Source organism: Amphibalanus amphitrite, unplaced genomic scaffold (genome assembly GCF_019059575.1).
Source record: "Amphibalanus amphitrite isolate SeventyFive unplaced genomic scaffold, NRLGWU_Aamphi_draft 000597F_arrow, whole genome shotgun sequence".
Lineage (NCBI taxonomy): Eukaryota > Metazoa > Arthropoda > Thecostraca > Balanomorpha > Balanidae > Amphibalanus > Amphibalanus amphitrite.
This window is the reverse complement of record NW_024882091.1, coordinates 342268-354328: the sequence shown is the minus strand read 5'-3', so window position 1 is coordinate 354328 and position 12061 is coordinate 342268. Positions and strand designations below refer to the sequence as shown.

Sequence of the window (12061 nt, the reverse complement as noted above, 5' to 3'; positions counted from 1 at the left end):
GCCGGAGTGCGGCGCGTGTGGCGTTTGTGGCCAACACGGCGGTTCTTTGTTTAGTGTGAGCGCTGTTGGTCGGACGGCAGTTACATGATGGCCGTTTCGCGGGGCGTTGTTGTGATTTGTCAGTGTGGTCGGCGAGGCGGCGCAAAGATGCTGCGCTGTCGTGCACAGAGGATGTTTTGGCATACTTGTTCGGATGCAGCAGAGCTGGCATGTCGGTCGCGACGTGAGTGCAGCGACAATCTGACGGCTTCCGGCTGGGGCGGAAGGTTCCATGTTGAACAGCTCCATGGGAGTTGCACTCTGGGAAGAAGGAAGTTGTGTTCGTGTCGAGTTTCATCAGCTCGTCCGTCCGGTCCAACCACGGGATAGGAAGCTGCGAGGTCTGTGAAGCCTCAACTAAAAGTGATAGAGAATAGAGATTCAGACGGCTGGCGCATGTCGGATCGGTCAGGAATAAATACAGGCTCCTCGGTAAAGCTGGTTCGGCTCGGCTAATGTTCCACATCTAGGAACCGCCTTTGACTGTTCTTCATACGGCTTGTCTGCGTCGAGATGCCCAGTGGCCAGATGCTGGGCGCCGGCTGCAACGTCCGCTAAGTCTAGCCCCGCGTGGCTGCGCGCCGTCTGTTCTCTGCCGACCGGGGTCAGCCTTCCGATGCACCTCGCTGACTTGGCGAGCGGCGCGGCGGTGGCGGCCGACCCGAGACGGCACCAGACGGGCTGCTCTGACGGTATCATTGTCCCGTCAGCACGCGCCGCATCCCAATGAGAGGCGCGCCGGGCCAACACAGAGGGCGGCCACATGTCACACGGGCCGGCCGGGCGCAGGAGACGCCGACCTCGAGGAAAAACCGCCCTGCGCTGCCGGCGCGCCAGCAGCGCGGTCACAAAGGTGTGCGCTCAGAGAGTTTGGCGACTTCTTGCAGCTTCAAGAGGGAGTGGCAGGGACGGAGCCGGATCAAATAGGTCAGGGACCGTCCGGTCACAACAGATCCGGTACGGGCCACGGCAGGGACATCCGGCAGGCGCGGCGGGCGGCGGGGCTCCTCTGGTGACCACTGGATGGAGCAACATATGTCCCCGGTGTACTGTTTGTTGTACAAACCACCGCGCCTGCTGTGTCATTAGCCCCGGTCATGCTCAATGATGTGCATTATGTGGTCTCACTAGCCGGTAATTGTTTATGTCTGATGAGTTTGTCCAGCTGCGCCGGACGCTAGAGCTGTGCCGCTGCAGAAGGTGGTGTCGGTAATAAATGGATCTCAGTCTGATGGCCTGTATCAGGCTCTCACCTCGCACTGAGGCTGTGAAGAGCGCCGGGTCCAGTTCCGTCGTCAGTGCTCAGTCCGAAGAACAGACTGCCTCTATGCGGGGAGATGGGAAGGTTTTATAGCGGTACCTCTCGCACACAGATGGTCTCTGTTCCGGTCCAGCTGACCTGGTGCCCGCCTGACCGGCCGCTGTCACTGAGGGCGTCCTGACTCATAGGCGTTCCACTGTGCCAACGTCGGCGATCCCTCCGCAGCAGGACACACTAACGCACTAACGACTTAACGACACACTTCTGGATGTCATCCATCCCGGATTCAATAGCGTTTCCTACGTGACGCTGGAGGATGATCGTAGGCAATTGCTTTTATATGAAGTCGGTCCCAGATGTTTGATCTTCTGGAAACAACCAGAGTTGCTGGCTACAAAGTGGGGTTCGTGCGATGTGTAAGAGTATCACACAAACAGTCCGATCGGTGTTTCAGCCGCCAACTCGCTTTCACAACACCACACAGATCGAGTACCAGCATGAAACCGTTTTTGCGTCGGGGCAGAAACGGACATGTTACTACTCCGCTGGTATTTAAATGCAAGTAGTCTGGCCCTGGCGGGTTGGAGTGTCCTATGCCCTCTACATATACCTTCCCGGAATAAACTAATATTCCACCGAACTTAGGAGGCGAAGGCAGCGGATTCACCGCTCTCTGCACCTCACAGCCGTTTGATGGTGGCGGTACGCCCACCCCACCCCTCCCCCTTCACCAGTGCCAGCAGCTCGTCGGTTTATTTATTTTTCTCGCGCTGCTATGAATGGATAGCTCTCTGGCAGTGACTTTATTTATTTTCCGACGCGGTATGAATGGACGGGACACGGACCCCGCTGTCCTGGTGATCATTGACCGGTGACTCAGCTGGACGGCAGTGGTGACGGCACTGCGCCGAGTAAGTGGGCCAGTGGGCCTCCGCTCATCACGGATGACGACGAGTGTTCATTTATGTTCAAGGGGCTGCTCTCAGCGACGAACTCAAAGGTTAGGCCGTAGGGGCCGTGACTCATTCCTGAGTAAGACGCTGCACCCTGAAAATGATTCTCACTTATTTCGTCACACAATTGTTTATAGCTTCTACCATACATCTATGCTTCTACCCTTCCTTGGCCTAAGTCTTTTGTCCTGATTCTCGACTGCGTGTCTGGTTGCTATTTTGTCAGTGTTTTGACTTTCACAAAGTTCGGCTATTTTGCTGAATTCTTCGAGTTAACAGTGTATTGCGGTGTCGAGGCAGGCCATCCATACAGCATCGACCTAACCTCGAGGGTTTGTTTGTTTGTTTGTTTGTTTGTTTTGTTGGGTTAGGCCCTTTCGGTCGACAAGACCATTGCAGAGCCGGAAGGATGATAGGAATTAGGGGGAGACATTGGTCTGGGCAGGCACCCTAGTGAGTCGCCGGGGCTGAGCCCGTCCAGAGGACAGGCCACCCAGCCCCAAGGCACTCACTGCACCCGGCTACGGGGTGCGCTCCCTCAGGAGCAGCGGTGCCGCTCCATGGGAGCAGCCCGCATGAGATAAAGTTGCCTGTCCAGCCCGGAGGGGGGTTGCGGCGTGGAGGAGAAGGATTTCAGTATCCTGAGGATAGAAGCACGGAACGGTGAGGGTTTGTTTCTCCCCACTCTCCTCCCCAGTACCCACTACGATCTTGCCCACTACGTACCCGGCTGCGGGAAGCCAGTGCTCCCTCCGCCACCTGGCGGACGGGCTTCAAACCTGAGCTTTGGGTGAATCCCTACCCGGAGGTTGGCGCTGTGGTTTGTGATTGTACCCTGGTGGCCATTTGAAGAACTAGAAATTCTCGCTGTTGACGTAGCACTGGCCAACCCGTTTCTGAGCATTTGCACTCATCATGGTATGAATGCGTTGTAATGGGAAAAGGCAAGGGTTACGGCCGTGACTGGTCTGTGAGATCTCTGCAACAGCGAGGTGGTTTGTCAATCTAAACTAATCTAGTTGGCACTTGGTGACAGAGAACTAAACCGCGATCTGCTGTCGGTTTCTAAAATTCGGTCAAAATATGTGTAGGTAAATATCGGGTCTGCGCGTGTTTGTTTTTTTAGTCAGCAATGTCATGCAAGCTGCGCTTAGCGGTGCACCCGGACTCACAACCACTCATTCAACCGTTCGGCCTAGATCTTGAAACATTGGAAAACTGTTTATCATGCGTATTCTGAAATGCTACTGAGGTTTCGATGATTAGGTTATAGGCAAGTTATAGGTACGGGTTTTGCTGATAATTGCTTGCAATTTTGCTCGTGCTTTGGAGTCCAGAAGTACCTAATCATCTCAGAGCAGTATCAAACGAAGTTATAAACGACACTGCTGCATCAATTAGTGGTGCCAATTCATGAAATTTCAATTCCAATTCCGATCCAATTCCAAGAAATTGCCAAGTAAATTTCCAATTTTGTCCAAAGCGGGGGCTATTCCAATTTTTAGCGATTTTTGCATTTTTTGCGTAAATTTTAAAAGTGTTTAAAAGCGTTTTAAAGGCCTCCGTTTTAAAATTTTAAATTTTAAAGGCCTTGTGTTCCGATTAATTTCCAAAAAAATGTTAAGAATTCCGTCCAAATTCCAAATTGGAATTGGACAAAAATTGGAATTCCAAGAAAAGAAATTCCGATTGGCACCAATAGCATCAATGCTCCGCTACCACAATACCTCGTCAGACCGCGGTGGAAGTAATCGGGACAAAACTCGCCAATGCCGCTACGACCAACAAAGACGGCTGGCGTCAGGCCCCAGCGACCCGGTCGGCCTCGAACCGCCGCGCTGCAGCGTGTGCGGCAAAACGGGCCGGGTGGCTATCGACTGGATCTCAGTCAGCACCTGGGCCACTGCACAGAGCACAGGTCGAGCACAGTTCACAGAGCACGGATCGCCGGGTGATGGCTGGCGGACCTGTGACGGCTGGTGACGGCCGGGGTGGGGGGGGGGGGGGGTGACGTCACGTGACTGTCCGTGACGCGCCCTCCCCCGCGGCGGCTCGCCCTTGGATTGGTGGGGGAGGAGGGACGTCTCTGTAAAACGCCTGTCAAACACGGTTGGATGATTATGAAGTTCAGAGGCGTACCTATTTACGTAAAATTTCCTGCGATTGTTATCGAGGTTACGAGCGTTGTTATGTGCTCATTAGTTTGTATACCTAATATCCTGGTATAGTCACCTTCTATGGCTTATATATTGTATACTGCAATAGGACAGACTGATATCACAATAGCTTCTTCAATTGAATAAGCTCCGGTACCGATAACATGTGGCCGGTGCGATAACAGGCTGCCTCGTGGCCACTGCGTTGTTACGAGTGGCGTAGTCAGCAACCCTGTCCACTCCATGTCTCTTTATTTACTTTACCGGACCCGTGACACTGGACTGTGTTAGTTGTGCCTCTCTGAAGACTGCTGGCTAACAGCGTGACCAACTGTGTTGGGGCCGTGGAGTGTAGAGGAGTGGACTCAGGTGGGCCAGGTGGACCGTTGGAGACTCACTCCTGTCCGGTAGTGTGTGTTCGTGGTTTCAAGTGGACCCGGGTGTGCGCGATTCCCGTCTTTGTCGCGGTCAATCTGTGTCAGCGACCGGTGGCCCGCCGTCCGTAGCGCCCGTTTGTAGCGCCCGTCCGTCAGTCCGTCGGTCCGTCCGTCAGTCAGTCAGCCGAACCGGGCTGGCCGGCCGGGGGCGGTGGCAGCGGTGACGGCGACGGCGGCCAGTCAGTGGCGACCGGCGACAGGCTGCGGCGCGGCGCCCGCTGCGAGCTGCTCGGACCCACGCCGCGCAGTGTCGCAGGTGTCGCCGGTGTGTCAGAGTGCTTCCGAGTGTCAGTGAGTGTCAGTGGGTGTCAGTGAGTCGAGAGTGTCGCACCAATGGAAACGGGCGGAGTGCGTCTACTGCTGGTCCGCCCGCTGCCGTCGTGTCTCTCGTACAGGTAGGACGCTCTTTCTACTCCTCTCCTCTCCCCAGTGTGGGATGACCTCCTGGAATGACACACTGAGGTCAACCAGTGCCCCTTCTCCTCTCCCTTCCCTACAAGCCGTACTCGTCATCCGGCTGGTCTTGGCCCGGTTATGTCGCTGCTCCTTTACTTGTCAACACGGCACGCACTCAGACACGTGAGGCACTGTTGTCATCTGGAGCATCTGCTCCGCTGGAGGTCGCCTGGCTTCTCTGGGGGTCTCTCCTCTCGGAGTTGTGTCGTGGGGGCAGGGGGAGTGGGTAGAAGATGCTCGGCAAGGGTGAAGCGCTGATGTATGCTCACACATTAGCTCATTCTCTGTCTGCGTGTGTTTTCATGACCTTGAGTGGAATGGTCGTTTGCTGGAAAGATAGATGTAGAACCTTGGTGACTGTCAAGGCTGTCGGCTGTTGTCATGGCTGTCCGGTAATGTGAGGTAACCCCGTTTGCTGTTATGCATAGACTACGATATACTTGCACCCATTGTGTCAGATTATGTCTTGACAAAGCTGGTAAACCTTTGAATGGGGACATACGTTGTATCTATGTCGAGTACCTGTGCTTGTATCTTTGTACAGAACATCTGTGTGAACTGGGCGAGGCGGTGAGAGATAAGGTTTCTCGGCGGGAGTCTGTCTGTCGACCTGTACGTCTGTTATATACGTATACGTCCGGTGTGGTAGTCGTGGGACACCGTCACCTGGCCCGCGCTCATTGCATGGTCCGGTCTGTGTTTGATGACGTCAGGTGATGTGAGTGTGACGTGGCGACGGTGATGTGATGGCCGGACGGGGTGTGACGTAGCCAAGTGGCTGGCTGACAATGCACGGAGTGATGATGTGATGAAAACACAAAACATGCCACATGCCACATTATGCTGATTGTGTTCGTGATTCCTTACCATCAGTACGTAGTGAGTATGAAAACTGGGCTGCAGCGCAGTGTTTCGCTGAATAGGGCTGCAGTGCTGCACCTTGTTGAACTAGGCGGCAGCATTGAGCGTTACTGGACTGTGAGGTGATAGTTCCACGGCGACGCTTTGCTGTATCGCGGCCATCGGCATCCATTGCCACCGGTACACGGGTGCAGAGCGAAAGGTGATTGTTACAGGTCAAACAAGTGCCACTGCAGTACCGCTGGCTCACTGCAACTGTCAGACGGTGACAGTGACATGACGGGGGTAGCGCGACGAGGGAGGGGTGGGGCGCTGCCCTCCTCCCCTGTCACGCAGTACCTCCCTCTCGTGTCTACTCTGCTGCTCAGTCAGTGGCTATCCTACTGTCCCACCTCTCCCTGATACCAACACGGACGCAGGTCGGTGACAGCGGCAGCTGCTGGGCTGGGTCACGGGGTGGTGGGCGGTGACGGACACCCCTCCCCCTGGGCACCCTCTGACATACGGTCAGCCCCTCCCCCTCACTACCTACCCACGTCACAGCGTATAGCGCAGGTATAACTCGATAAACGGACACTGCCGTGGCACTGTGCGGCTCGCTGATCAGACGCCCGTGCTGGATTAACGCGTCACCTCTGCAGCCACATCACATGACGTATCTGTATAGGAAAGTCATTTCATTGCAACAATGGCCGTGTAAAGGTGGATTCTTTAGCTTCTTTTGGCTATGAGTTCTGATCTCGGAATTTACAGTTATGGCGGGCAAGCAGCGGGCGTTGTGCGATATTTTTAGTCCTCCGTGGCACCGCCTGAAAGCTGCCTCAGCTCGTTGCTGCTGAGCTTCGGCCAACACAAAGCTCGGTGATTTATCGGGCTGTACGCGCGGCGAAAAGCATTATTAGCCCTTTGCCCGCCGAAGCTCATCATTCACCCGTTGTGATTGGGACCACAAATTAAAACTTCTCCGACCGATTTAATTAGCCGAGCGTATGGCTGCGGGCTTCCTGAAGCTGGCGGTAATTTGGTGTCGGGCTCTCAGGCGCGACTGGACCCGGTAAGGAAAGCGCCCTGGTCCGCCGACGGGGCGCCGTCCGAAAAATTGACCGGACAAGGAAGGTGAAAGTTGACTGGTCTCTGCGACGCTCCAGTGGCCTTTCCAGACACAAAACCACGCCAGAACGGAAATCGAACCTGGCAGCTGCGTGGGCTGGGATTTCCCGTGCCATTGACTTATGATACAATTGTGTACATTGCATCACGCTATTTTGTGTGTTGCGTGCATGTCCGGTGCCCATCCATCCCTACCAAGTGGATCTGATCCGGATACCGAACGTTTTGTGTCAACGAACACTCCATGCCCATCTGTCTGCTGCGCATACTGGTCGTCAGTACACAACATCACGATACGAGGCCACCCAGGCCATGGCGCGGCTAAAAAGTCCTCCCAATTTGGTTATCCTCCCGGCCATGCGCGGTATACCCGGCGTCTCCGCCAACCTCTCCCGCCCTGCATCGGGCGTGATCAGTGGTTTGCTGTGGAACTCCGCCGCTCCTGTGGGAACCGGCGACCGCCGACGTCCCCCGGCCACACGTCAAGGTCGCAATGCTTGAGGCACGCTGGTGACGAGTCTTTGTATTTACCGAACTATGAAGATGGTAAGCCGTACCGGCATGGACCGACGGCTAATCCTGAGATTGGCGGCTACCTACCGCCTTCCGTGGAGGTGTGCACGGGGCTCAATTTGCCCGTCACTGCAGTTATTCCACATTGTTCTACGTGTGGTGACAACCAAAGTTCAGCTGCTTAGGAGCGTGCAGCGAGCCACACCATGTCAATGAGCCACTTTACGAGCTTTTCTCGTTCACGGATACATAGATACTGAAGCCTGGTACAGGAGTCTCCTCTCATCGGTCCGTCGATGATGGAGTGTCGATCCTCAAGTGACCAAGTCGCTAGTTATTTGTTTTGCTAAGCTGTGTGCGAGAGTGGGAGTGACCCTAAAGATTAGTCAGGTGTATCCAATTGTGTCCGATTGTGTTCGATGGTGTCTGATTGTGTCTGATTGGTGTCGGTTTTTGACAGTCAGTCCCAGTATGTCTATATGCCTTTACACCGTGTTCGGGGTATCCCAGTCCGCGCCCTTCTCCGAACCTAATGGACCCTCCCAGGTCCGTGACTGACTCCGTGATGGGGCCGTCACGGTGGCCGCGTCGTGAGCTCGCTACCGTGACGGTCCCGCACGGCAAGGCCGCCTCCACGCTCACACACAGACACACAGACACACACTCTCACACGCCGACGGCGCACGCTGAACAGACACTTTCATCAACCGGTCCTAGCGTCATGCTAGAAGAGCGATACAAACTGTATAGAAAGCTGAAAACCAACGGCGGTGACCTATTTTGGTGAGGTGTCTTTTCGTGATCTGTGAGGTGGTGCTCTAAAGACCGGGAAACGGACGCGGCGACTATTTTGGAGAGACGGTTTCGTGAAAGCACTTTCATTGGGCTGTTTTCCTCGAGTTTTGATGTTTGCTCTGTCCGTTTTGGGTGAGGGTTGATTTGTGATTCGATGTCTGTGCGGCGCGGTTATGGTGTGGACGGATTCAGACTGCCTCTGCTGTTCGTTACCCTTTTGTGGTGCTGGCAGCGGCTAGTGGCGAATCGTGGCCGCTAATCTTCGTGTATTAGCCCGGCTGGATGCCCGTGCGAATTCTGTCGCGGTTGGGACTGACCTCGGTGCATGCGTCATACATGCCGTGCCTGATATCCATCCCGACGGACACCTCAGTCCCCTTGCACCGACCGACCCTGCTCGCCGATATTGTCGTGCCCCTGCCTGCCCTTCCACACTAAATACGCGGATATGACAGACTCCGCCCTTCCTCCTCTACCCCAGTCCACTTCCCCTGAATGTGCTCCTGTGCCCCGGTAGCCGTCAGTTCCGCCTGACTGACCACTGATCATTGGTCAGAGACCAACCGAGCTGCGCGCTGAAGTGGGGCACGTCAGATCAGTTGCCAAGTCGAGCAGTATCAGCTGGTTGGTGTTTGTGTACAGACAGCCGCTATCGTTCCCCGGGTACCGTGAACTAGGTTGAGTGAGATTGTAGCAAGTCAGTATTAAAACGGCATTAGTTTCTTCTTGTGAATGGAATTCCTATCATTCTCACCAGAATCCCGACGGTGCGGCATGGTTTAGTTTTATCAGCGGTTGGGTTTAGTGCCCGACCTGTACCTACTACCGGTGCTGTACCAGTTTGTGCAGTCGACTGCAGCCGCCCCGTGTCGCCGCGCTGATCCAACCAGTACCGGTCCGGGACCGGCACAGTGGCACACATACCCGGTCCGCTGCATTTCATGCATGGCCCTTCGGTGTAAACAGGTTCGGGTGATAGCACCGGTATGCACGTTATGCGGTGCATGCTGACACTGATGTCACGGTTGCATCACGTGACGGTGGTGACGCTGTGCGGAACCGTGACGTGACGATGTCGGTTGGTGTGGATTAGATCGGGCTGAGTTGTGGCGCCGCATCGCCGCGCGGTTGTTACTTGCTGGGTTCGGCAGGTTGGACACTGGCCGCTAACAGCGCCACCTGGATGGACCGAGTCCGGCTCTGCCCACTAGCGCCACCGCTCCAGCGGTGTCAGCGACAAAGCCGCTGACAATGACAAAACAACACTTTTAAAAAATTTAGATAATGACCTCTGTCAGTAAACAACTTCAACCAGGTGTATCTAGCGATGACCTCTCTCTTATAATTCTCTCGTGAACTGCTTGCTGTGTACTACTCTGCCTCCATTCCCGCTCCAGGTCGTGTCCTGTCCTGTTTTCTCGACCCTGCCTGTTTTGAAGACCGTGTCCCGGCACGTGTCACGCGTGACCCTGCGCTGTGCGCTACGGCCTGCCCTCCCAGTCACACCGACCGACCCCGGGCCGTGCCGAAAGCTCACCGGACAGTCACACCAGACTGTTTGTCGACCGGTTACAGGCTATTGGCGTGGTTTCCGCCGTCACAGAGCGGCTGAGCGGCGAACGCTCGGTGGAGGTCTGTTAGTGCGCTAACAGCGCGGATGTGACCTGTTGTCGCTGATGTGAGGCCTGTTCGATATTTGTCGGTTCGGTGGTGGTATTGCGCATTAGGTTGTTACAGCGGTGAATCGGGGCACACGACTGCTGGTATGCGCTCAGGGGTTCCTTTTTGAACTTAAGCTGACCGATTATGTGTCGTTTGCGTCAGATGGATATCAATGTCCATTCCGATTCGGGTTGGGTGACAGCGGCAGCGGCGCTCCGAGCCCGCCCACCTTCGGTATCATTCACTACTCGGTGTCGGTGACACTGGTCGCTTTCAGTGCCACCTGGTCTGTGTCACTGTGTGTCACTGGTCACTGGTCGCCGGTCGGTGTCACTGTGTGTATCACTGGTCGGTGTCAATGTCAGCTGCGGTACCGATTTGGCCCGTGTCACCGATATATGCCGCCCGTATCGACCATAGAGTCTCAGTTGCATATTGATAACCGCCAACCGGCACCGATTACCTGGCGCGCTCGATTTAGAAGCCACGTCACTCGACAGGGGGGGGGGGGGGGCAGAGGTGACAGTTGGCACTCGATTTGTATGCCCATTTCGTCCAAAGAACAAAAGCTGCGATTATTTGACATAGCGACTAACGAATTTCTTTATTATAAATATAATTGATGGATAGGAATCCTGTGTCCTGACCGGGCTTAGGTATAATTTCCTGTACTATTGGGTTTCAATAATCTTGAGACAGCCTCGGCAGCAATTCAAATTTCGAATTGAATCTCATTGCAGAAGGTGTTTGCATTTTTGACCTGCAGTGAAGGTCTTTGTCTATGGCTGTGCCCGGCTGTTTTTGGTCTGTATCCCAGAGCCCGCCGACCATCAGCCTCAGCAGCTGATTATGAGGTCGGCAGGTCGTGTCACTGCGATCAGATTTATCACCGACTCTAAACACCTGGAAACGGTCGGATAAACAGGCGCCAACACGGCCCGAGCGGGCGCCGTTTTTCCATTCAGCCGTAAAATGAAGCAGTGTATCATTGCACGGCGCCTGTTGTTCGATGTGTGGCGCTGGGTCGGGTGTGCGCTGACCTACAGTGACCTACTAGGCAGGGTGTGGTACAGCCAATGGGAGCCCCGCTGGGGCCGGAGCGGGGGCGATACGGCTCCCCTGGGGAATGAGAGCCGCGGGAGAGGTGATAGGTGGGTGACAATAGAAAGGGGAACAAAAGGAAAGCTTGAACAATTTATTTAAGATTAATCAACATAAGATAGTGTCACCCTTTCTTGCCTCTTCCATGCAAGAAACAGTGGCGCTGTCTTTCTTCCCTCTGATCTTCGACGTCATGATTGAGGCTGCTGTGGGGCTTTACATTGACACGATCGGCATGCCTTCTCAGGGTACCGCTGTCATGTTTTCCTTGCCACAAAAACACCGCCAGTTTTTGTCACCGTCCCCGGCTGCTGCCTCTGCCGCGTCGCTGTGCTAATTTGGGCACGGGCTGCGGTGTTTTTCAGACGAGCAAAGCCCAGTCAGCGTCAGCCCTGCCAAAGTGTCAAAGTTCGCCGCCGCCGACCCCGAGGCGGCGCAAGTTTTCTGATCGCCGTCGTGGTGGAGAAAGTTTCGTGGCATTCTCCGAGTTTGAAATCCCCTTGTCTGCCGATGACCGGTGATAATCCCTCGTGACCCAGCTATCCCCCGTGCCGTCTGCCGGCTGGCCGCGCTGCGGTGTGTATGTTGTATCGTGCCATGAGGCTTTTCTCAGCTGTTCCCGGGGCTATCTCGGGTCTGATCACCGGCAGACGTGTTCTCGGCTGCCTTTGTCCGATGCGGAGAGTTCCCAGCGCGTGGCGTGCTCGGCTCCATCGA

At 55.1% G+C, this 12061-nt stretch overlaps 1 protein-coding gene across 3 annotated transcripts in view; it reads left to right on the top strand.

Annotated features, from left to right (window-relative positions):
* Nucleotides 1–12061, top strand: part of LOC122394541 (IQ motif and SEC7 domain-containing protein 1-like) — a 125198-nt gene that overhangs the window by 49391 nt on the left and 63746 nt on the right. The window contains exon 1 of one of the 3 annotated variants that reach the window (XM_043391498.1): nucleotides 5024–5241. The exons of the other annotated variants lie outside the window; for them this stretch is intronic. Within the exon in view, the coding sequence (XP_043247433.1) occupies nucleotides 5180–5241 (62 nt within the window). The 5' untranslated portion in view covers nucleotides 5024–5179. Of the gene's footprint in view, nucleotides 1–5023; nucleotides 5242–12061 lie in introns of those variants that run through there. 3 annotated transcript variants of the gene reach the window in all.